The 25,519-nt window shown below is 43.5% G+C and overlaps 1 protein-coding gene and 1 pseudogene across 1 annotated transcript in view; both read right to left on the reverse strand.

Annotated features, from left to right (window-relative positions):
* The window catches only part of CDH3 (cadherin 3, type 1, P-cadherin (placental)), a 42,699-nt gene that overhangs the window by 14,433 nt on the left and 2,747 nt on the right, over positions 1–25,519 (reverse strand). Inside the window, exons 3-9 of the mRNA XM_006878664.1 lie at positions 4,451–4,551; positions 4,113–4,118; positions 2,642–2,767; positions 2,265–2,420; positions 2,014–2,158; positions 1,131–1,306; positions 402–530 (exon numbers count right to left, since the gene is read on the reverse strand). Of these exons, the coding sequence (XP_006878726.1) occupies positions 402–530; positions 1,131–1,306; positions 2,014–2,158; positions 2,265–2,420; positions 2,642–2,767; positions 4,113–4,118; positions 4,451–4,551 (839 nt within the window). The remainder of the gene's footprint in view (positions 1–401; positions 531–1,130; positions 1,307–2,013; positions 2,159–2,264; positions 2,421–2,641; positions 2,768–4,112; positions 4,119–4,450; positions 4,552–25,519) is intronic.
* On the reverse strand, positions 17,193–18,057 carry LOC102869082 (annotated as a pseudogene).

Genomic DNA, 25,519 nt, shown 5'->3' on the forward strand with positions numbered 1-25,519 from the left:
TTTCTCACAAAAAAGTGGCCCTCAGTATCCCCCCTTTTAAAATTGTAGATAGCAGGGAGCTCTGGTGGCCTAGTGGCAAGAAGCTGCACTGCAATCCCAGAGGCACACAGTTCAAATCCACCAGATGCTCTGCTGGAAAAGGAGGGACAATCTCCTCCTGTACCAGTCAGATCCGATTTGACAGTACATGAACACAAAATAATAAAAATTTTTAAAAAATTGTAGATAGCAAAAAATGTCATTTTGATAATCTTCACATGAATCATTGAGTGATGTGAAATACACTCACCCTTGCTTAACCATCACTATTCTGAATTTTTCCGTCACCCTTAACAGAAGTGTGGTGCCTGCCTTTCCCCAGGGTCCTCACTATTTGGTAAGGAAGGAGGAAGGGGCTTTACCTTCTGGGGGTCAAACACGGGAGCATGGTCATTGGTATCAAGGATTTCCACCACGGCCGTGGCTGTGGTTGTGGAGCCTTCTCCGTCCATGTCTGCAGCCTGAATGGTCAGCGTGTATTCAGACACTCTCTGGGGAGAATCAGCAGAGTGAGTTCCACCTAGGGGTGCCGCATTCTGGGGACATCCTGGGGCATGGGGGAATTTCTCCATCCTCTCATGCCCCTCTCACAATGCTCTCTCAGCTCCTGGTCCTACCCCCTCCCCCTTGCTACAAACAACAGGAGCCAGGGGTGGTATGAGGGAGGGGAAAGCAGGCAGCACTGTCCCCTGACCCTGGCTTGTCCCGAATGGGGACATTAGATTTGGGCAAATTAATTAGGAAACAGGAGGCAATTCCAATAGCCATGGAGCTAATTCTACTTTGTAGCACACAAGGGACAAATCTGAGCAATGTGCACGCTAAGTGAGCCATTCCAAGAGGAAATGAGAAAACCTACAAAAAATACCAAACGTCTGCATTTTACAGCTGCCTCCTCAGCCTTGGAGGTAGTTTAACGAGGTTGTCTGGCAGCGGGCCATTAGCCCGAGGGTGCCGTGGGACACCACCACGTGAACACAGTGGCAGCCACCCCCAGCTGACTTGGGGGCCCAGTGCTCTTCTGTGGACTCTGAAGACAAGGACAACGGTTTTGACTCTGAGCCCCTGGACTTCGTCTCAGGGCCACGCACCTCTCGGTCCAGCCCGCTGAGCATGACACTGATGGTGCCCGTGCTCCGGTGAATGGTGAACATGAGGTCTTCTGGCTCCTTTGGCTCTTGGCTATGGATGGAGTAAGCAACCACGCCATTGTTGGTGTTGACGGCATCGTCCTCATCTGTGGCTGTCACCTGCATCACGGGAGTGCCTGCAAGAAGCAGGGATGGGTGGGCACTCACTCTGAGTCCAGCCCTGCCCACTTCTGAACCTTGAGAGGCTCTTCCTGCCCACTGGCTTCAACTTAGACTCATCTACTGCTTGAAGGGTGAGATTGCTAGTTGGGACTCCATTTTTCCATTCTCTCTTTAGAAACAGAATCCAGATTTTAGGGACAGGCCTAAATAAATTTGCCAGGAAAAGAGACTATTTTCAAGACTCCCTTGTAAGTAGGAGACAAAGGAGAATTTTGGGAGAAGTATTTTTACAAGTTTGGGGCTGTTCTTCTCATCCTGTCTCTGCTTCCAGATGTAACGGCTGGAGCTCCAGATGTAGCTACCCTAAAATAACCTGGAGAGTAGAAGCCAAAACCGCAGAGCAACCAGATAAAAGATGCTATTCCATTAACATGCCCAAGGCAACTCTCTGCCTCACTAACTCTTCAACCTAGGTTCCCAACAGTATTAAGCCCTATTCCATCTTGAGTTAACTACTCCTAGATATTATGAGTACTGGTGGCCTAGGATCATTCTGATTCAGGCATCTTGAGATGGAATAGTGGAATATGGGTGTTTTAAGAGAGCCCAGTTGATCAGACACACCACCAAGACATTCAATGGCAGAGAGGTCATCTTACTTAACCCACCGTCAGGGCTGAGCCCAGTAGATCCCTCTCTGTCCTTCCCCCAATCTTCGTACCTGGCATTGCCCCTTCCAGTACACTTCCTCTGAAGACATCCTGGATGAACTTGGGCTTATGGTCATTCTGGTCTGTCACAATGATGGAGATGTTCATGGGCTCTTCCACTGAAGGTCCATTCTCGGACACAGCATGGCCAAAGAGCTGTAAGCACACAGTCCTGGGATCAGCCTGTGACCGGCCTTCCCACTTTCCACTAGGGTCCTGTTTCTTGTCTCCTGATTTATAGTGAATATTAATGATTACTTGCCTCATACTTGGGAATCTTCTCTCGGTCCAGTGGCTTATTCAACAACAACCAGCCGCTCTCTTTCTCTATGGTAAAGAAATTCTTAGGAGGACTATCAGCGCCAGGTCCTGTGATGCTGTAGAAGATCTTGGTGCCTCTGTCATTATTAGATTTGAGCTGGGAGCAAAAGAAAGTGGCAACTGACAAAGTAACAGTTTCCTCCCAATTGTAGTAAAGAACCCTCTGTGTTGGTGGGAATCTCTGTGTGGTCTTATTGGACCTGACTCTCATGCCAGAGGTGCCCCTTTACAGGTTGGGTAGTTAAAAACAGTATCTTTCACCTCTGGATGGAGTCTCTGTAGCTACCAGTGACTCCCAGGAAGAAGGTGCAGTCATACCTGATACAGCTTCTGGGGGAAGGGACCCTTGCCATTCTCAGGGATATAAAGGGGTGGTGCCACCCATTCTCTCTTGCGTCTTCGTAAGATACGTTTGGATGGGGAACTCTTCAACACCTTCCTCTCCTGTAAGAAGAGACGATCCCTTAACCTAGATGTGCAAACATCAGGAATGGACCCCAGTGCCTTCTTAGCAATAGGAGTTTAGGGTAAGGAGTAAGACCCACATGGATCTATTGGAAACAACCCAAGTGCTGCCTTACATAGAACCACAATGCATCTATCTTGTGGAATGCTATGCAGCCCTGAAAATGATGACTGGAGGAGCTCCCCATTTGCTGACATAGAAAAGAACTTTTATATAACCAACAGGAAAAAAAATATATATGAATTTATATTTTCTAAAATATATGTATTTATATATCCTGTATTTTAAATATAGATATATTTTATCTAACCAATGGAAAAGTGAAGGATGTAGAACTCAATATAGTGCTCAGATTATTCTTGCCATTGTTCCACCTGTGTAAAAAGGTAGAAAAAGAAGACATTTCTCACTTTTGTTTATGTATCAATAGACAAAGTGCGTAAGAATGCACAAACACCCACACAATTAAAAACAGTTGCTTTCTAGGAGGAGGGGGAGGAATCATTGAGCTGTATGAAATATAAGAAAAAGTATGCACACATGAATAGTATGTTAATTTTTGCATAATGGAAAGGAGAAATAGTTTCAGAAAAAAAACTGTCTTAATAAAAAATCTAAGGGGAGCTCTGATGGCCTTCTGGTAAAGAGCTGCAACTACAATCCCAGAGGCGCACGGTTCGAATCCACCAGATGCTCTGCCGGGGAAGGAGGGACAATCTCCTCCTGTACCAGTCAGATCTGATTTGATGGTACACGCACACAAAAATAATCAAATAATAAAAAAAAATTAAAAAAAATCTAAAAAAAAGATAAACCAGTAACATGGCTATCTGTGTTTTCTCTTGCATCATAGATGGAAAGGAAATGAAGCAGATGGAAACAGGTAAAGATTTTTTTTTCATTTTATAACTTTTTTTGATATTTTTAAACCATGTGGATATATTAGCTATTCAAACATTTAATTGAAAAGAAAAAAGTTAGCTCATTAAATAATGTTCGCCTTCAGCATTACATTTTTATAAAGAATGATCTATAGGAGATTAAGTGAACAATAACTGTAAAGCACAGAAGAGAATTTGAGGGGAGAGGGTCGAAGTTAGTGGTGGTGAAACATTAGAGGCAGATGGAGGAGACGGTGCTACAACATGGAACCACCATCAATGAACTATTCATGGAAAATGTCCCAGTGGGTATACATTTTATTGTGCTTATCTTTACTGCCTCCTCTAGAAGAAGAAGAAAAAAACCAAGTATGACTAAAAGTCTCAGATTCATCTTCCCAGAGACTGACTCATGGAGTTGGCAGTCCCATGTTAGAGCTACCTTCAACTGAGGTTTATTTGTGTGACATGAGAGATAATGACACGGAAGTCTAGGGATCAAGGAAACTGGGCTTTCCTAACCCTAACCCTAACCCTAACCCTAACCCTAACCCTAACCAGGCAGCCCGCTGACCCACTGCCCTAACTCTCTGACTAGCTGTAAATGCTTCTCTACATAGATCAGCCCCAATGTCCTGAGCTATGGACAGCACTCGGGGCTAACCTTACCTCCTTTGAAGGCGTGACTCTTCTCACAACAGACACAGTGATCAAAGACGCCTGGCCATCAGCATTCTGGGCATGCACTGAGAACGTCCTTCTTCCATCCAGCAGGTGGACATAGTGTTTCACTTGGATGGTCCCATCATGCAGCACAGCAAAGTCAACATCATCAGTGCTAAGCAGAGCTGCCTCTTGCCCAGGACAGTCAGTGTAAATTACTGTGGGGGGTTGGGGGGAGAGACTATTAGAAAGCATCTTCTGGAAACTACTCCAAGGGGAGCAAGACCTAAGAAGGTCCCCTGGCTGAGAACTCAACAAATCCCCAGTGACAATATCTTACTTAATTAAAAGTGCTTCCTTTGGATTCTAGGAAAGACAGTGCTATACCTTGATGGCTAAAAAAAGAGAACGTTCCCTGGCTGAACCTAGGACTGCAAACAAGAAGCTTGTGAACTGGGGTCTACACTTCCTGACCTGCAAGTTTAGATGGAACTGCCAAGCTTGACTTTGAGAGAGAAGACCACTTTATGGTCAGTGTTTGGGCGAAACACCTTCTCATTGTTCCTGAGGACAAGGATTTTTTTGGCATTCAGCAGTGTTTTTTCCAGGTGGCCTCCTGAGACACGGGATTGACTCAAGGTCCCTGATGGAGGCAGAAGATAATTCAGCATTTCCGAAGACCACACACAAAGGCACCTACATGCAATGCACAGCTCACTCGGGACACCCTCTGGTTGTTAGTTTTTTCTCTTTCTTAATGTCAAGTTGGAACTGACTCATAGTTGACCCTCCAGTGGGCTCCCAAAAGCTATAAATCATACAAGAGGGTCAATTATGAGTCGGTTCCAACTGTTAAGTGCTTGGCTGCTAAGCAAAAGTTTAGTGGTTTGAACCCATTAGCAGCTCCATGGCAATGGGCTTGACTTTGGTATTTTTGGACAGAGGCCAGTCTCTGCCCTGTCCCCATCAGAACTCTATGCTGGTCCAAGTTTCCCTAATGCTGGTCCTGACACCAGTGCTCCCAGTATGCTGCAGCAAAACGGTGCTGTGCATGTGTTATTGTTGGGGTGAGTTCTCCAAGCCATTCTTTTGGGAAAAGCCATCATTTAGGCTCTGATTTTATTATTAACATTAATGTGAAAATAATCTTCCTATAATATAAAGAATGTTGTTGTTATGAGCCATCAAGTCAGAATTAACTCATAGCTGACCTTCCAGGGGGTTTTCGGGGGCAATAAATTACACTGGAGACTGTCCATCTTCCTCCTATACAGCAGCTTGGTGGATTTGAACCGTGTGCCTTTGGGTTGGCAGCACAGCTCGTTACCAGAGCCCCAATATAAAGGATAAGAGGTGAACTTTTTGTTAACAAGTAATGTGAAATTATTAAGTATCCAAACATGAGCATAATGTAAAAAGTAGAAGTCTGACATATAATCACTTTGGAAAATTGTATAGGCTGTGTATACATTACCGTTGAGTCAGAACCAACTCCTTGCTGACCCTCCAGAGGATTTTTCAGAGGCTGTACACTGCACGGGAGGAGGCTGCCCATCTTTCTCCATCAGAGTGGATTTAAACCGCCTGCCTTTTGATTGACAGAGCAACTCCTTATTCACTAGGCCACCAGAATTCCCTGCACTCTCTTCTAGAACTGACTATACAGAATGCATCCAGTGACTAAACAATTTTGCACTGAAACTGCTGACTGGGAACCTAACAAGCTGCTCCTCAAAATAAAATAAAATATTTAAACAAGCAAATTCCTACCGAATATACACATTCTCTAAGTTCTGATAAATACATACGCACCCAAAGACAGGTATTAGAAAGTTCACAGTAGCACTATTCAAAATAGCTGAAAATGGAAATAATTCTATGTCCTTCAAGGTAGAATGAATAGAAAGATTCACACAATGAAAGAAATCAACTATAAATATGTACCAACAACGTAAAGAATCCAGATATGGGGGACATATGTATGATTCCACTGACATAAAGTTTAAAATCAGACCAAAGGAGTTCAGACATTGGTCACCTTTTGGGTAAAGTGGCCAGAAGGGGGCAGAAAGAAGCTTCAGGTGTCTCCTTTCAAGTGTCTGCCTTCCACTCCCAGGGCCCCAGGGCCAGAAAGGAGCCCCAGGCTTACACATACAGCAGGCTCCTTTGTGGGAAGCCTGGAATGTGCTTGCAAGGAAGAGAAGATTGCTTAGAAACCAGCCGTGCCTCCATGACGACCTCCCCGCTGAGGCTGAGGAGTCCTGGCCCGTGCAGGCTCGGCCAGTGGGAGTGTGGAAGAGGGATCTAAGCCTGATGTAGCTCCAGTTCCCAAGGGCCACCAGGTCCCCACTGGGGCTCCGTCCTTTACACACAGCACACAGCTTTGCAAACACTTTGGAGCAGTTTTGCTCTGCCTTAGGCTAGCAGCACCCGGAATGATGTGCAGCTAAGGTTAAAGCATCTCAAACAAGGGGCAAAAGTTAAATAAACTGTAGTTCACAATTCCATGGTGATTTCCCCAGCTGTGTAAAACATTATTTATGCTAGGAGCTAGAACAAAGAGCATATCTAAAACATATAATGCAGATATACTTTATGTAACTATGCACAGAAAAAGAAACCGGAGGGAAATGCATCTTCACAGTGATTGGGATTACCAGGAATTTACCCATTTTCCTGCAGGCCCAAGTTTTCTTTTAAGTCTGCCAGTGTCCATCTGTTAATCACTTCCAAACATTCTTGGCATAGATCTGGATTGTCCATTAATTCTTCGAGGGGACAGTGCCAAGAATCATGGGGAAGTCAGTAGTTACATACGAGTGGTGTTCGTGCCTCCCACTCACGCCACATGCTCCAGTGGCACCAGAGGGCGTGCCACCCTCAGATCTAACCCACATTCAACTGACTGCAGAACCCAATCAAAGGGGATGGACCCGGGCAGGCAGGAGCAAGCTTCAAAACCCCACTCTGCCTGAGACACTCAGCTAAGCACTTTCCCGTCCAAATCTTTCCCAAATCACTGGCCACATGGATATTACCGCCCTCATTCTGGCAGCTCAGGAAACAAGCCACTGCTGAGGTTTGATAGTGTTAATTACACGAGGTCTCACAACTAGGAAGCAGCGTGAGCAAGTTACAAACCATGAAGGTGAATAAGTGATTTACCACATGGGATCCTGAATTAAAAAAAAAAAAAAAAAGACTGGTTCAAATTCATACAATGCTTTAACTGACTATACAGATTGGGTGGGTGAAAAAAAAAAAACTTTTTACAAACTAAAAAAAAAAACCAAATTGGGTGGGTGATAGAAAGCTTAGTTTCATCTGGAAGATGGGAATAATATCACCTATGCTGTATGTCGTAAGGTTACTGGGAAGATTAAATGAGATTTTTTTAAAATAATTATAGCTTTTTAAAATTTTTTTATTTTTAAAAATTGATTTTAATGAACATTTACAGAGATTTTGGATTTCCATACATTCATTGTTACAGCTTTTTAAAACTAATTTTAATGAAAATTTACAGAGACTCTGGATTTCCATTCATTTATTGTTGCACTTTTCTCTCTGCCCACTCCTCTACCCCCAAGATTATTTTTTTTAAATGCTCCTTCAAAGCCAGGCTAGTCCCATATCCTTCAGACATGCTATCTGGAGAGGCACATCATGCTCAGGAAAAAAGACGAAGATGACCTTTCAAAAGATACACTGACACAGTGGCTGCAACAATCGGCCCACACACAGCAATAATCATAAGGACGGCATAGGACAGGGCACTGTTGTACATAGTTGTTTGTTGCTGTGTGTCATTGAGTTGGAATTGACTCATAGCTGACCCTCCAGTGGGTTTTTAGAGGCTATAAAATACGTGGGAGGAAATGGCCCTTCTTTTTCTCACAGAGCAGCTAGAGGATTCAAACTGCCTGCCTTTGGGTTGACAGCACAACTCCTTACCACTGGGCCATCAGAGCTCCTATTGTATACAGGTTGGCTGTGAATTGGAACCTACTTGATTGAGTCCTCTTAACAACAACATTAAAGTACCCCAATTCACATTGGTTTTCTGACTCCAGTTTTCCACCCCTCAGAGAAACAGCTCTCAAACAGGGTGAAGAGTTTGGTACAGTCATATGGTTTATTTGAATGCTACGCACTCAAGGAAGAAGGAAAGACACGGATCAGCAGGCGTGAGGGAGCTGGCTCTGTCCATGTTTGGAAATGCTTGCTTGGCTGGGGTGCTCTGTGGTTCATTAGGAGAGGCCAAGGATGGAGATCTCTGGACAGACTGATCTGCCCAGGGAAACTTGCTGAGGCACCTGCAGGGCCATGAGCGGCCTTCTCTGAGTCACAGAGGTGCTGGTAAGTGCTAAGCCCTGGGGCAGATTATTACAACAACTCCTCGGGTGCTTCCTGGCACCAGCAGCTTGAATCACTGGTTTCAAAATGAAATTAATCTGAAACCAAATTTCATCATCACTCATTCCCCTTCTTCTCTGCCTTCCAAGAGCCTGAAAAGTAAGCTGTTTTCTGTTCCTTACTGTAGTTGAAGGCCCTAGGTCATGGCAAAATCGTGAGTGCATGAACGAGCTTGTGTCGGACTCCTTCCTGGGGCAAGCTGGTGAGTACACAGGGCAACAGTTCAAACTTTGAGCTGAAAATAGAGGCCTGAACATAGCACTTACTTCCACAGTCAGTTGGGCCTTAGACAAAGCCATTTAAAGGCTTTAGCTTCAATTTCCACAATGAAAACTCGGAATCACAAGATTCATGATGAGGAGGTAAATGTTCCATGATTATACACTGACAGCCTTCAGCACTGAGCCTAAATGCATGATTCCTATAGCATTATTTGGGAACGAGAGGAGGAAATACATCAGTAGTTTGAGACTTTTTCCAGAGAAATGAAAAAAAAAATGAGAGCACTGTGTATCTATCTGCACAAGATAACAAGACATTCAGTAGAACCAAGAGTCCTTGGCTTGTGTTCAAAGCTCTCATCCAAAACAACCCGCTAAACCTGCCTTCAGATCCTAAACTGGCGCCGCTATAAAATTTGGGCAAGAAGAGTTGAGTCCCTAGGGCACGAGAGCTGTTGGGGCGGAGAGAGGGGGGAAGTTTTCTAAATGGACTTAGAAGAGCTGATGGATACCCATTCCTGTTATGTCCCAGATCTGCTTTTAGGTTTGAATTGCCTAAAATCCTCCCTTGAGGGCCACAAGTGTGTCTTCTCAGCCAGGACACAGAAATGCTACTATATGATCCTAATGGCCAACCATATTGGATGTTCTGGTAAATAAAACCACTCGCCTCTCTGGGGACAGAACAGTTTAAGGATTAAGTGATTCAAGTGGCCAATCTCAGCCAGTTTCCCTGCTGATGTCTGGGCACTGAGAGGAGAAGGGTCATCAGTTTGAAGGTGTGGCCAAAAGGCCACATGGGGTGTAGTGGGTAAAGCAGAGATGGCCAAGGAAGTTTCTGGCTCAACCGGATGGAGGCGCCCGTCTGGCTCGTTAGGTAGTTGTGGGGGCTTAGTGGTAAGGAGCTGTGCTGTCAACCCAAAGACACACTGTTTGAATTCACCAGTTGCTCTGTGGGAAGAAGACGGACCATCTCTTCCCATGAGATTTTACTGCCTTTGAAAACCTGCTGGAGGGTCAGCTATGGGAGGGTTCTAACTTACTGGTATACAATAACAACAACAACAACAACAATAATCTAGCTTATTAAGCAAACACGTGTCTTTACAGCTATCCCTCCCTTCTGTTAAGGGCCTGGAATGCAGGGCGAGTTATAGAATGGACTGGATTCTGACATTTTCCTGAGTAAAACGACATCTTGGGGGGAAGCTGACTTACTGAGAATGACAGATCAACAGTACAAGTTCTGCGGGTTAGTGAAAGGTGCTGCACTACATGGCTGGGGGCTGGGGAAAAGCATCAACTGACAAGTCCTTTCTGGCAATTAAGCAGCTTGAAACAAGCACTTTGACCTAGTAATTATGCTAGGAAATCATCCCAGATGTGGCAAAACCATGCCTGCAAGGATGTTTATGACTGTTGCTTAAAAAAAACCAAAAAGCTCAAGAACTCTGTGTGTGTGTGTGTGTGTGTGTGTGTGTGTGTGTAATTTCTAGTTGAATATTTTCCATATGTACAATCAGTGACACAATCAGTGACACCGATTTACACCAAACATGCTGGGCAACCATCACCATATTCACTGACACTCAACCTGTCTCTCAACCCATTGTGGCCATCATGTTGGTTCTGACTCACAGTGACCCTACAGTCTGCTCACAGGGCTTCCGAAGATGGAAACTATGAACTTGGAGAAACGACGATAGTTCTAGAAAGACTTCAGGTCTTTTGTTCATAGAGTCACTATGAGTCATCATCAACTCGTCGGCAATCAATAACAACAACAGATGGCTTTGTCTTTCTCTCACTGAGAAGTTAGCAGATTTGAACCTCCAATCTTTTGGTAAGCAGCCCAGTGCTTAGGCTATAGCACTACCAGAGACTCTCAACTTTCAATAGATAAAAAATGAATAAAACCAAACCCACTGCTACTGATTTGATTCTGACTCATGATGACGCTCTATCAGGTTCCCAAGGCTGCGCATCTTGAAGGGAGGAGACTATCCATCTGTCTCCTGTGGAGAGAATAGTGGATCTGAACCACTGACTTTCTGGTTAGCAGCGCAACATGTAACCAATTATGCCACAAGGGATTTTTAAATTTGAGTTATTTGCTGTCTAGTCAGAAGGGACTCATAGCTGATCCTCTAGCAGGTTCTCAGAGGCTGTAAATCACAAGAAAGGAGATTTTTTTTTTCTCCCATGCAGCAGCTGGTGGATTTGAACCACCTACATTTGTGTTGGCAGTACAACTTGTTACCACTAGGGCACCAGAGTTCCCTAACTTTCAATGCTGCTGTTAAGTACCATTGAATCAGAACCAATTTATAGCTTCAGTGTTTTCCGAAGGAGTAAATCTCTGGAAAGGACATTACCTATCTTTCTCCTGTGGAGAAAGTTGGTGGATTTGAACCCTCTACCTTTGGGTTAGCAGCACAATTCCTTACAACTAAGCTACTAGAGCTCCCTTAATTTGCAATTGTATATTTAATCAAGCAGTCATTCAAACGACTAACTACACACTTTAAATGTAATAAAAGAAAACCTATCAAGGAAAAGACGTGGGAGGGGAAACGGGGGACATTACAGAGCAACTGTTTATAGTATGTACGTCAAAATTATAACATAAAATATTAATTTTATTTTTGTACAGAGACAGATACAGAAAGCTGAGCCTCAGTCACCAGAAGGCAGCCTGGATCTCCCTGATGTAAGTATTTTCCAGGCAAAAGAAGACAAATATAGTGGCTACTAAGTAGGGCCCGATTTAAGGGTACCAATGAAGAGAGGTTGTAGGCATGCCAGCAGGCATATAGTGAGCGTGCAAGAAGAAAGGCAAGCTGGAGACCCAAGCAAAGCCAACAGATTCCATGCAGGAGCTGTCCACAAGCATGCCAGGAGGGTCACGGCACAGCATGGCAAATAACAGCCGAGGCTGCCTCATGAGCACCTGCCATATCCTTTACTAGACCTGGGCACACAGCACAGAAGCTACTGACACAGGGTCTTGGTGAGGATTCTCCACCACAAGCTGATTTTCTCCATGTATACCAAAGTGTATGCCAACAAACGTGGTGGATTCCCCGTCGGCCACTGGCGAAACAGCAGCTTTATCAAGATGATTGGTTCCTAGATGACACCATGGCCCTGGAGGAGTGTGGCTTCACCAGGCAGGTGGCCTCCATCCGGGCCCTGCTCAGCTGGAGCCTGGATCTTCCTACAGCAATTGAGGCTGTCAGCACATCACCAACCCACTACAACAGACTGATAACTGTTAAAAGCAGTGGGGTCCAGACAGTAACCCCTCAGACCAGGCACTCTCGTCAAAGACAGGTGGAAAGATGGAGAGGGAAATGGACTCAGAAGATCTATTTCATATTTGACTTTCTTTTTTTTAATTTGAAAAGACAAAAGTTCTTTATGAGTGGTTGCAAAAAGCATTGTTAATCTTTCATTTTCTTCATGGTAGGCATGTATTTGATTTGCAAACAAATAGCAATTGGGGATTTATCCTCCTCTGACCAGAAAAGTTATTGCTTTTCCTGAAGAGGAAGAAAGCAATTTTTCCTACGGGAATTTTGCCTTTCCACAGAAAGCTCTCTGGAAGGAGTCAGTTCCCCTCTTCCCTTGGGAGTTGAGTCCTCTTTCATGGTCCCCTGAGAGAATTCGAAGCTGAGCCACACTCCACAGCAGTCTGGGAGACAGGAGCATGGCTCTCTGAAAAGATCACCGCCAAAGTCTAGTAACCAACCTGGGTTGATTTGGAACAGCAGTTAAGGGGCTGATAGGTGAAAGTGGTGCAAACTGGCCCTGCAGCGTGGGCAAGTCACTCTATCTTCAAATCATTTAAAAGTACGCACTCGATAAAATGTGAATCATTATTAATTTTCACTCTCTAAAATGGTACACACACACACACACACACACACACATACATACATACAGACAGTCAGGCTTGGATAAGTCCAAACTAGATTTATGGGCATGTTTTTAAAAGCACAAGGAATTATTAAAACTCAGGGGCAGTGATTTAAAAAAAAGAGGTGAGGGATAGAAAGAATCTGGAGAGAAGTAGCAATTTCAGGGGTGAAAATTCCTCAGTTGCATAGGAGGAAGCATTGGAAATGAAATTTAAAATGTTATGTTTCTTTCATTCAAGTCTCATCAGTTTGTACCTTTCTATACATTCAACTCTTCCCAATGGCCAATGATGTCATTACAGTTGGCAGAATCATCCACAAACTTTTCTTGGTTAACAGTATAGTAGCCTCCAGACTACATCACCAGAGCTCCTTTGAAAACTGTTTTCAAATCCACACTAGTTGGCACCAGCACATTTATCACTTCCGCTGAAATGATCTCTGGAGGTGGAGCTTGAGAAGGCAGCTTGTTGGGGTTTGTTTGTTTGTTTGTTTTAAACTCCAGATCCTTTATTTCTTGTGACTGAGTAAGTTGGTATGATATTTGAGGGCACTTCAAAGTACACCCTAGAATATTTTTTTTCTGACCAACACGTATATCAGTCTGTAAATATCTCCATTTGGATGCTTTAAAGTCATCTTGAATTCAGCATTCTCAGAACCAAACTCTCAGTCTTCTTCACCTTTAACCTAAATAAGATCTGTTCTCATGTCTCCCTCTGAGGAAATGACACATCACTCACTCAGCTGTATAAATCCAAAGCAAGGGCCTCAGAAGCACCCCCTTGTTAAATCAGAAAGCATGAGCTCAAGTTCCAGTTCCACCAACTCTGGGCAAATGAACCGCTCTGGGCCTGTTTCCTCATTTATAAAGTGGGGGTGATGATACTTCCCATTTAAAAAGAGGATTCTTTGAAAAATTCAAGAGCACGGTACATTTGAGGAAATGAAATAAGGCCACTTTCCCATTTGAAACTCATCAGTGATATGCCTTGTTCTTAGGTCACAAAATATTTAATCTGCTCATAGCTGACCTCTACTCTCCAGCCATCCTGTGTTTTTTTAAAAATGTTACCATACCCTTTACCAGGGGGCCTTTGCACTCATTGTTGTCTCAACTCTCTCTACATCCTCACCCTTAATTTATCTAGGTATTTCCTAACATCTTTCAGATGCAGTACAAAAGTTTTTTTCTTAGGGAAAAATGCCCCTCAACTCTCCCAAAGTAGATTAGTTTCCCTTGTTTTAAACTTCCCTTAGTCTGTAACTTTCACAGAATTTATTACAAGTTGTAATTACAGAGTTTACCCACAATTACCTCATTGCCTTTCTCCCCAACAAGTCTGCATAGTGCACAAAGGCCAAGTCTGCATCCTCATGCCCAGCACAGTGCCCAAGACAAAGCAGGTATGAAATAACTGACAAGTGATTTTGACCCATCAATTTCACTTCAAGGACTCCATCTTGAAGAAAAATGCATGCAAACTGCTGCGGCAATAACAATACTGCTGCTGTTTCATGCACTAACTCATTTAGTCCTCACGAGAGCCCTATGCAAGGAGCCCTGCTGGTGTCATGTACTACAATTTGCACTGACAACCAAAAGGTCAGCAGTTCAAATCCACCAATTGCTCTGCAGGAATCTTTACAAGACTCAGAAACCCAATACAGGGGTTGCCATTAAGTCAGAATAGACTCAACATTACTAAGATAGGTTGGTTTTTGGTTTTTTTTTTTTGTTTGGCGCCTATGGGATTCCCGCTGATATCCTTATTTTACAGATGAGAGAATGAAGACACAGAGGTTAAGCAACTTGCCAAGGTTTCACAGCTAGTATGTTACAAACATTTTGTAATCTGCTGTTAGAGACCTCTCCAAAGTACTGAAGAGCAATGGTGTCTCTCTGGAGACTAAGGTGCATCTGATACAGGCCATGGTCTTTGCAATCACTTGTTATACATCAGAGAGTTGGACAATGACCAAGGAGAATTGATGTCTTTGAGCTGTGGTGCTGGAGAAGAGTATTGAAAGTACCATGGACTGCTAGGAAAGCAAACAGATTCATTCTGGAAAGGGTTAAACCGGGTGGCTCCTTGGAGGCAAGGATTCTGAGGCTCCGTCTAACATACTTTGGACATGCTGTAAGGAGAAACCGGTCCTAGGAGAAGGACATCATGCTTGGTAGGGTGGAGGGACAGTGCAGGAGGGGAAGACCCTCTATGAGGTGGATTGATTCAGTGACTGGGGTAATCGGGATGGGTGTGTCAGAGACAGTCCGATTGGCACAGGACAGAGCAGAGTTTAGGGTTGTTGTACATAGGGTTGCTCTGAGTCACAAGCGACTCGACAGCACATAACAACAACATGCTAAAAACAGGTTCAAGCCCAGGTAGAGAGTTCTAGAATACCTGTTACACTAGTTATATTTTCCAAATGTCACTGCTGTAGGATCAGAACCGACTCATAGCAGCCCCTCCATTGGGTTTTCAGAAGTGATGAATCACATGGGAGAAGACTGACCATCTTTGTTTGTGGAGCCACTGGCGGTTTCAAATCAGCAGAGAGAAGTCACTTTTGGGTTGTGTAAGGCAAACTTTAATTGCAAAAATTTGAAACTGTGCCACAAATATTCTGTGCCAGAATGAAGTCTCATTTTGTTTTCAAAGTTTGAAGAAATGTAAATCCTTCAAATTAAAGAAAAACTGTCCCATTACAGTTTTAAAGACTGAGTTCTTAGAGAATTGTAAGCCCCCAGCTTCACATCTCCATCCACATAGACAGTTCCTATGTGTTCACAAGAGACTGTTAGTCTTGAATTATGGAAGTTATAAATGATTTGAAGTCTTCAAGAATACCTCCTTTAAATCAGTGCAAAATGCCTTGTACAAAGCTATTTATTGCAACACCAGTTGAGTTTATCAGAAGGAAAAAAAGCTCAACAAACTTTTCTTGAAGGAAAATAAGATCAGAAATGAGTGTCCTCTTTAAGAATACAAATACATTTTTATTCAGCAAAATGGTTGCAGATGAGATTTTTAAATAGAAAAACTCTATTAAAAATGCATTTTTGCTTTGACTGAACGTTATATTCTCAAACTCTTGACTTCTAAAGATAATGTTGGTGCTAATAAATTTGATGTTTCCTTCTGAGCTAAGTGATTTAAAATAATTTTCTTTTTAGAGATCTTTAGGCTTCAAAATAGATGATTATCTCATAAAACAATGGTTCATACAAAAGAATTCATTTTTTAAAATGATATAGTAACTTTATTATGCTTGCTTCACAATTTATCTTGAAGGTATATTTGAACATAAAGGCATAATTTTTTCTGGATGGGGTTAATATGAACAATTTAATCATCTTCCAACAGTAGTCTTTCCTAGAAGTGATTTCTGTTAACTAGATTTCTAAAAATGTAAACACTTAAGAGTTTTGAAGTTAATGTCTTACCATCACATCTGTAAAATGTAGGAATTGGAGACTAAATGGAACCACAATACATCAACCACATGGAATACAGAACTGCTAAAAACAAGATAACCGTGTATTTAGCCGTCTGGAAAAATGCCCATATTTCAATAATTTTTAAAAAAAAACAAGTTGCAGAAGAACTTTTTGTGAAAACAGAGCTGTGGAGGCATTGTCTCATCTCTAATTCCACAAGAAGGGAGGCAAATCCTTATCAACATAACTGTCCATGGCTGACTCCTACCTATGAGGTGGAGAGCAGATATCTCTCTCTTCCCTTGCCAATCTTTTTGCCAACTCTGATACTAGCCGTCCCACCCAGAGAACTCTCTACTTCTGTTAGGCTCCATAATTAATTGTAACGGTGACACACAACTCAGACAATACTTAACAATGGAGGGTTTATTAGAGAAGTAATGAATAGGTTACAATTTGGTCAAGACAGCTTCCTCTCAGCCATGCCCACAGGTAGGGAGACCTTTCTCTGGCCCTTGGTCCCTTGACCTGACCAAAGCAGGGAAAATGTTCTAATGCTCTTCAGCTCTGCTGATAATGGCTAGAAGCACCTCACTCTGGAAGCAAGACTTCTGCTTGAAGAAGCCACTCAGCTTTTGGTGCCCAAGAAGCGCCCCTCTTTGTCTCCTGTCCTACTACGATATCTCTGCTACTGCTTCTCACCCTCTTGGTGTACTCTCTCTTCTCCCTTCCTCTCTCTAGGAGGTTCTCAGGACAGAAATCCTGGATCTAAAGTAAATGCTTCACCCCTAGATCTTCTTTCTTCTTCTTTTTTTTTTAACTTTAAACATTATTTAATTAGGTTTTATGAAAGTAATCTAGAACACCAATTTGTGAGGATAAATTCCATTGGTGAGGGAGAATAAAGAACGCAGGTAGCTTTTGAGCTGAGGAATGGCTCTGGTTTTGGGTAATGTCTGGGAGTCCACAGCTTTCTGATCAATCTTGCACTGCTCTGTAATCTCGTATTTCTCCTTTTCTGGGTCGAATATCTTACCTTCCTGATGGTGGGGCTTCCGCAGCTGCTGCTGCTTAAAGCGTCGGTGAGGTGCTTTGGGATTTTCACACCACTGATGTCAACTTTAGTGGAGGTGGCAATGACAAATTTCTGGTGTGTTCTCTGCAGAGGAACTTGATTGAGGGTCAGAGACCCGGTCACAAGGAGCAAGCTACTATCCAGCTGCTTTAGGAAAACCACTCTCTTGCCCTGGTGGCACCCTGTGAGGATTATAAGACAGGTCCACAGGTCCCGAGGGTGATGCTAGCATGCAGCCTCCTCACGTGCTGACTGAAGGGCTTTATGCCGTGGCTCAGCAGCTTCTGGGGCCCGTCTTCAGTAGGGTAATACCTAGGCATTTTGTGAAGTTTCACCACTCAGGTACCACCATTCTTCACCACCTATTGGTTTTATCACAGTAGCAAGAACTTTCTCCTCCTTTTCAACCCTGGATTTAGTGGCGGAGTACTTCCCCTTGTACCTGGCCTTCCTGCAATACATGGTCAATTACCTGCCGATTGCCCGGGCTAGGACAGGACTGCGGCTGCAGTGAGGCTTTCCCATCTCGGGTGTTTTGCCCGTGCCCTTGGGCTTGGCTTTTTAGCTCTGCCATTAGCCTCTGCCTTCTTGGCTTCAGGCTTGGCCTCAGGCTTCTTCTCCTTGGTGTTCGGCTTTTCACCCACCATCTTGCAAGATGGGGAAAAGCACTTTTCTTTCTTGATGCTTGTGAAGTTCCTCCTCTACTGGTTCATCCTCCCTTTCATCACTCATAAGGTGTGGCTCAAGCAAAGATGAGGAGGGTGGTAAACCAGTGACTGGATGGTAAGGGTGGTTGATGGGGGGACTTGAGTCACAGCTTCTAGCAAGGTGATACAGTCCACCAAGGTGACACTTCTGGAAAGGTGGCAAATCCCACCCTAATTCTGCTTAGTTAACATTATAGACATCTCACTCTCAAAAGAGATCCTAACTACCAGCATAAACTAGGAAAAAAACATTGCGTCTGAGCAGTAAAATGTCTACCTGTCTCACCAGGATGTTATGAGAGGTAAGCAAGTTAATAAATGTAATATGCTAAGAACTATACCTGTCATAACTGAATGCCATGTACTTTTATTGGAAAAAAATTATGAACACATTTGTGTATTAAAGTCCCAACTAATCAGCCCTAGATAAACAATATAAAATAGTATATGAACGGAAGTGCTAGTAAAAATCAAAAGCTCCCAGGAAATTGTGATTGCTAGCCAACTTTGCAAACTCCTGACTCAGAGGCTAAAGGTGGGAGTGAAGCAATTGGAGGCTGATTGAATCCCAGCTGAGGAATGTAGAATTCTAGAAAGTAGAGGGGGAAGGCAAATCTTGAACTCTGGTGGGAAGTCCCAACAGAGGCAGACTCCACAGGGAGAGGGCAGGGTGTGGGCCTGGTGTCTTGTTCTGGCTTGTGTGTGAGGAGCCCACAAGTAGCTGTTTTTCCCCGCCGCCTGAAGCTACAACAAGATGGGGCTCGTAGGGAGAAAGCAGCAAGCCTTAAAGCAAGACACCCAGAATAGTGGTAGATCCCTCCACTCTTGCTTCTAATTGTCCAACCAGTCCACCTCCTCACAACCGGGGGAGCTGCCTACACACTTTAGAGAGACTTACAGGAACTTGCCTGAGGCCATGTAATTTGGGGTGAGAAAAGGGGCCTAGAATCTGATTTTTCTGGATGTAGTTTCTGCTTTTCTAGAAAATGATGAGATAAGGAAGGAGGGCTAAGCTACATTCTCAAAATTTTTAGAGGAATTTTCTCAGAAAAAAAATCGTGTAAATTCTAAGATTTTCTAAAAGGTAATGTAAGGTCCAATGGTCATAAACCATCTCCTCCTAGTCCACAACACGAACTTTCAAGGCTTCTTGGTAGGAACTTGAACTTCAAAAAGGACTTTTCAATGTTGTAAAGAATCAGAAGCAGGGTGACAAACTGAGCAAGAAAAGGGGGACTGAGACTTTTACCTTCTCAGCCTACATGTCCCTACTGAACCTCCAAGATGCCTCAGAGGCCTAGGAGAAAACCTTCCTCTTCAGGGTGCACATGGCATGCTAAGGAAGCAGCGTCTGTCTTCCCAGCAAAATCAGACCCTCCCCCTCCTGGCTGGGTGGCCCTGGCACTCAGCCTTCTTAGATGTTGGGGACAGAGCCAGAGTTGCAAGTTCAAAGACAGGGTAAAGGGAGAAAGAAGGGCTTTTATTAAACTTCCCTTCCCAGGGTAAGGTGGTTTTTTGGCTCAGGCAAGCAAGCAGCAGGGCCTTAGCACCCCAAAGTTCAGTGGGGCCACAGCAGCTGCAGTCTGACATATTTTGACTGCCTGCTGGATTTGTGCATTGCTATTGGTGTTTTAAGTCACAAAGAACCACACAGGTTTTTGTGAGTGTGTGAGCACAGAGGAGGTAGGGGTGGGCTCCAGAGAGGCAGAAGATGAACAGACCCTGGGCTGAGAACTGATAATGTGAGGGACCAGACCTGGTATCTGAGCCTTCCCTATTCCCGCACATGCACATCCGATAGGACGCCAGCCTTGCTTTTTCAGCTGATGGCTCTCCCTTCCCCCCAATTTCAGCTCCTTGTGATTAACAGAGACCTGTCTGGAGGGTACAGGAATGTGAAGCTCTTGAGTCAGAAGTTAACCATTTCCAACCTTCCTCTAGCATGGTGAGGGCCAGGACTCATGACCCTTTCACTTCCCTCCTCAACTCCCAAATAGTTAATACCTCAGTCTCAGGAGGTCAAACAAACCTAGGTTCAAATCCTGACTCCATCACTTACTAGCCAGGTAATCTTGGACAAATTACAAGGCTAAGTTCCCTAGCTGGTTAAATGGGGTCAATTCTACCCACCTCACTGGGCTTTTAGGAGGATTAAAGGGGCTTATTACAGAAAGTACTTAATGCAGTTTCTGGAACTCAGTAAGCTCTCAATAAATGGATTTTTTTTTTTAAAAAAAAGCCCTCCCTTGCTAGGCCCTGATGCCTGACTTAGCAATGCCAGATGACGAAATAAACTGAAGACAGCGCTCTCTGGTTGGAGCAAAATCAGAAAGGGAGTACACAAAGGATGCTAGAGACGAGTTCCCGTGCCCTCATTCCAGAGAAGTTCCAAAGCTTCAGAGACAGTCTCCACAAAGGCAGCTGGGGCTTCACCACACACACACACACACACACACACACACACACACACACACACACACGACCCAGCCTTTCCCAAACACCTTGCTGCCTTTGTTAAGGTGCTGGTTCTCATCTATTGCTTCTCCCCGCCTTGCACCCCATGGTCCAGCTAACGTGCATGTATTTAAGTTCATGGAAATCATCAAGCTGGTCCCGATGCTTGTCAATACTACACTCCCCCACCAACTTTCATGCCCCAACCTCCTGACTTATGCTTTCTCAGTCTCTAAGTTGGGCATCACTTTCTTGGGTCCCTCAGATCATCAAGCCTTCCTAGGTCACCTCCTATTTTTCTTTCCTTACATCCTATTTGATCACGTACTATTTATTGTACTTATTTGGTCTGTCTTTGTCTACTAGGTGAGAAGACTCCAGGAAGATGTGGGGTTTGCAGTATTTGGTCTCAGGAACAAGTCCTAATACGTGTTTGTTCAATCATTTGAGTTGCTCTCTCATTACAATGATGGGGGAAAACCCACTGAAACCAAGAGAAGTTTCCAAATGAGGAGGTGCTGCCCACCCACACGTCAACAAGGGTCAAATCTCCACACAGGAAGAAGTCCTCACCCAGTAAGTTCAGGATCCATTCTAGATTTCCTTTCTACTTGGAGGAGAAACAGCAAGTATTTGGGACTTCCCTCTAAACCCTCCTAACAGTGGTTCTCTAAATGGAGATGAGTTAACCTCAGGACTGAAGCCTCAATGGATTTAAGCAAGAGAGGCCCTTCCCTCCTTTCACCTTCTATAGCATCCTCTGGTTGCTCTGCAGAGCTGTCTTTTCCTGACCTAGCAACTCCTAGTTCATGATAAGCAGACTTCACAAGCAGTAACTCTCCTCCCGCAGCGTGAGGGTGAGGACATCCTGCGTTCGGTAACCTAGGAACCGAGTATCATTTGAGGAGGTGGGAAGGGAGACTAGAGGGTTGAGACCTGCTCCCCAGGCGCAAACTAATGGTGATGTAGGGCAGTCTTCAGCAACCAGCCCTGCTCTGCTGCTCAGCCAGGAAGGCAGCTGGCCAGGCTCAAAGCCCAGGCTCCCAAACATCATTCCTCAGTGGCAGATTTATGGGACACTGTGGAATCCCCTTGGCTGCAGAGGCAGACAACCAGAGTTTAAATCCTGGTCTTACTGCTGGCTGCCCCAGTGACTTTTCGCTAAATCCCTTAACCCCATTTTATAGCACAGGGGAAGTTATCATCACCTGCTTTGCAAGGTGATCATAAGCAGAAAAATGATCTAACATCAGGCTGTAAGTTCTCCAAGGGCGAGGACTTCATTTTGATCACTGCTGTTATTTCTATAGTTTTAGAAACAGTACGTAAGATTTTCCTGAAAGTGGACTGGAAATAGGACACAGCCCGGGGTATTCAACAAACTGAAGCTGTAATCAACTTAAAGTTGATCCTCTATTGGGTTTTCGGAGACTGTAAACTGCAGGAGATTGTCCAACAATTTCCAGAGGAGCAGCTGGTAGATTCAAACCACCTGCCTTTGGGTTGGCAGTGCAACTCCTTAACTGTTAGGCCATCAGAGCTCCTTAGAGGCTCCAAAATAAAGAAAAAATACATTTTCTTTTGTAGTACTTTGTTATTTAGCAAAGAAAAACAGAACAAGGAGGCCTAATTGTCAACAAAGTAGAATATTTGAGAGCTAAAATTAATTTTTTTAATTCTTTATTTGCTCAGAAAATTATGCTGCTCTAAATTAGTAGTAGGTATAACCTGGAGGGAATCGGGCTGTGCTGCTAACCCAAAAATCAAGCCTCCCAAAATCCGTGAGTAATCTCCTCTCATGCTATTTACAGCATCCCAAAAAACCTGCTGGATCAGCTAGGAGTCAGTTCTGACTTGAGAGCCATGAGTGAGTGAGTGAATATTAAATTTGGTTATGAAAAGTTTTAGTTAAAAGATAATATAGGAAGTTATGCAGAAGTTTAGGTGTGTTTGTTTTTTTAAACCATATTGGTAAGGGGAAATAATCAGAGCAAAAAGTTCAATTATTGGTGCCAATTTAGCCTACATGCTAACCTATTTAAATTGACAGAGTGAATTGTATTCCATTCAACCATATATATACATATACACACATATACCCACTTTCTGTCTCTTGGGTTTTTGTTTTCATTCATTCCTCCACTCTCTTCCTTCCTATCTTCTGAGTTTTATCCTTGGACACATGCTGCCCTTGTGAACCTGTGTGTGTTCTAAGTGCCAATTATCTCCCTGGAGTTTGTTCCTCTTAGAGCTCTGCTTACTGTTTGGCTGAAAGTTGTGCCACAGAGGTGAATTCAGGTCCAGCCTCAAAGGGCAGCCAAGGGCCACAGTCTGAGTAGTTCCATCAATCTTCATCAGGTCAGTAAACCTGGCCATTGTTGTGATTTTTAATTTTGGTTTTAATTTATCTCCCCTTCTATCCAGGACCTTTTGGTAGGATCCCTTCTAGGCCATTACTAGCCAGGCACCATCTAGTTCTCTGGTCTCAGGACGGTGGAAGCTGAAGATCCCAATGTCCACTGGTGTAATGGACACATTGTTTCCATGCATCTTTGATTTTCTTTACTCTTCCTTGCTTCAGACAGGGAGAGACCAATGGCTGCATCTTAGGTGGCCTCTCTGTAAGCTATTAAGTCCTCAGTGGCTACTCTCTAATGTGAAGTAACATTATCTTTGTGGACTAGGCTATACCAAGTGACAATGGTGTCCTGAGACCCCATGACCAATGAACGATCAATTCCCTCAGGGTGTCTGGTTCTAGTTCAAAGGTTTACATAATATTGTCCACTGCTGGCTCTTCTTTTGGCCTACTGGTGAGAGAAGCTGAGCTGCAATCCGAAAGACACATGGTTTAAATCCATCTACACACATGTATTTGCAATACTCATGTTGAACTATCATCTTCCAAATCTATCCATGGTCATAGGTGTAGGCCTTTTCACTTATTCATATCTTATCTATCTCTGTATGTATTCACTTAATTTTTTACCAAAATCCAAGATAAGCAACAAAAACTATTCTGCTATTAACTCATGCTCAAAATTCTACCAAAATTGAAGACCTCTAGCTTTCAGGCTTTCCCAAAAACTAATTTAAGGTCGGTGCCGGTGCCTCCTTTGAAGGATCAATATAAAGTATTATTGCCCTCAAGCTACCTTAACTGTTCAACATTAAAGAAGATGGGGAGTCCATTTTTGGTATCAGTACTAATACTAGTCAGGTTCTTTCCTTACACCTCTCTGTTGTATTTGCTTCCACAGCACACTTGAAGCAAGGCAGACCCCAAACGATGGGTCCAAGTGAGGAAATGTTCCTGCCCCAAAGTTAAAAACCAAAATCATTGTCAGTGGGTTCTAACTAATATCAACCACATGGGACAGAGTAGAACTGCTCCATAGGGTTTCGGGAGTTGTAAGTTTTTATGGGAGCAGATTGCTTCATCTTTCTGCCTTGGGGCAGCTGGTGGGTGCGAATCGCCAACCTTTAGATTAGCAGCCCAACTTCCACACACTGCACCACCAGGGCTCCTGGTTTCTGCCCCACTCCTTTCTGAAATCACTTTACTCATAGTCTAGTCAAGCCCAGCTTCACCTGATTTAAGCCTCCATCACTTAGAATACTCTTGTAGAGGAAACAACCTATCAGATTATGTCAAATAATTTCTTTGAGCTCAACTTCATAGAAACCCTATGCTAAACAGAAATCAAAGCTCTTGAGGAAGCTGGTTATTGGAGGCTACAAGATTCAAGGCTCCAACATTTCACTCCCCTTCTCTTCTGGTTTTAAAAAGGGTCCTAGAACTTGAGAGTCAGAAACTTCTTTTTTTTTCATTTTCTTTTTTTAAAATTTTTTCATTTTATTTTATTTTTTTTAATAATTTTAATGAACATTTACAGAGAATTTGGGTTTCCATTCATTCATTGCTGCACTTCTCTGCCCACCAGCCCTCCCCCCACTCCCCAGTTCGCTCCTCTCTTTCAAAAGTAAAAGAAAGACTCCCTCCCTGGTACACAGTCCCCCCACACCCCTCCCACCGCCCCAAGTACATTCCACTATGCAACCTTAATTGTGGACTCTTGTGATAACCATAATACCCTATCATACATTGCTTTTAAATTATTCAGTCCCTCATCTGTTTCAGTGCAGTATACACAATTTATCCAGTTTTTCTCAGTCTTACCCCCACCCTGATATCAGTCCCATTTTACAGCAGTGGCACCATGCAATATTTGTTCTTTTGTGACTGAGATATTTCACTCAGCATAATGTCCTCCAGCCCCACCCATTTTGAATAATATTGCATGAGTTCCTTGTTTTTCAATGCAGCATAGTATTCCATTGTGTGAATATACCACAGCTTCTCTAACCATTCGTTTGTTGATGGGCACCTGGGTTGTTTCCAACTCCTTGCTATTGTGAACAGAGCTGCGATAAACATGGGTGTGCATATATCTGCTTGGATGTCAGTTATGGTCTCTATGGGGTATATTCCCAGTAGTGGAATTGCTGGGTCAAATGGTTATCTCTATTTGCAACTTTTTGAGAAAGTGCCATACCACCTTCCACAGTGGTTGCACCATTTTACATTCCCACCAACAGTGAATAAGGGTTCTAGTTTCTCCACAACCTCGCCAGCATTTGTTGCTTGCTGTTCTGTTAAATTTTGCTATTCTGACTGGGGTGAGATGATATCTCATAGTTGTTTTGAAAGAAACTTCTATTCATGTTGCAGCTGGCCACTCTTGTGCTAAAACCTAAGTGGTGAAGCTATAGCATTTAATTTCATCTGTAAAATGGACTGTCCTTCATAAGGTTGTCAGGACTCACGCCAATGCCTGGTAGGTATCTTTTAAATACAAGTCCTGGGCATATACCTACAACCCTCAAAGAAGCTATGCTATCATTTCTCCACTTTTAAGACCTTCCTTCTTCATACATTTATAAAGAC

The sequence above is a fragment of the Elephantulus edwardii genome, unplaced genomic scaffold (genome assembly GCF_000299155.1).
Source record: "Elephantulus edwardii isolate Elephantulus edwardi_28Jun2011 unplaced genomic scaffold, EleEdw1.0 scaffold00001, whole genome shotgun sequence".
Taxonomy (NCBI): domain Eukaryota; kingdom Metazoa; phylum Chordata; class Mammalia; order Macroscelidea; family Macroscelididae; genus Elephantulus; species Elephantulus edwardii.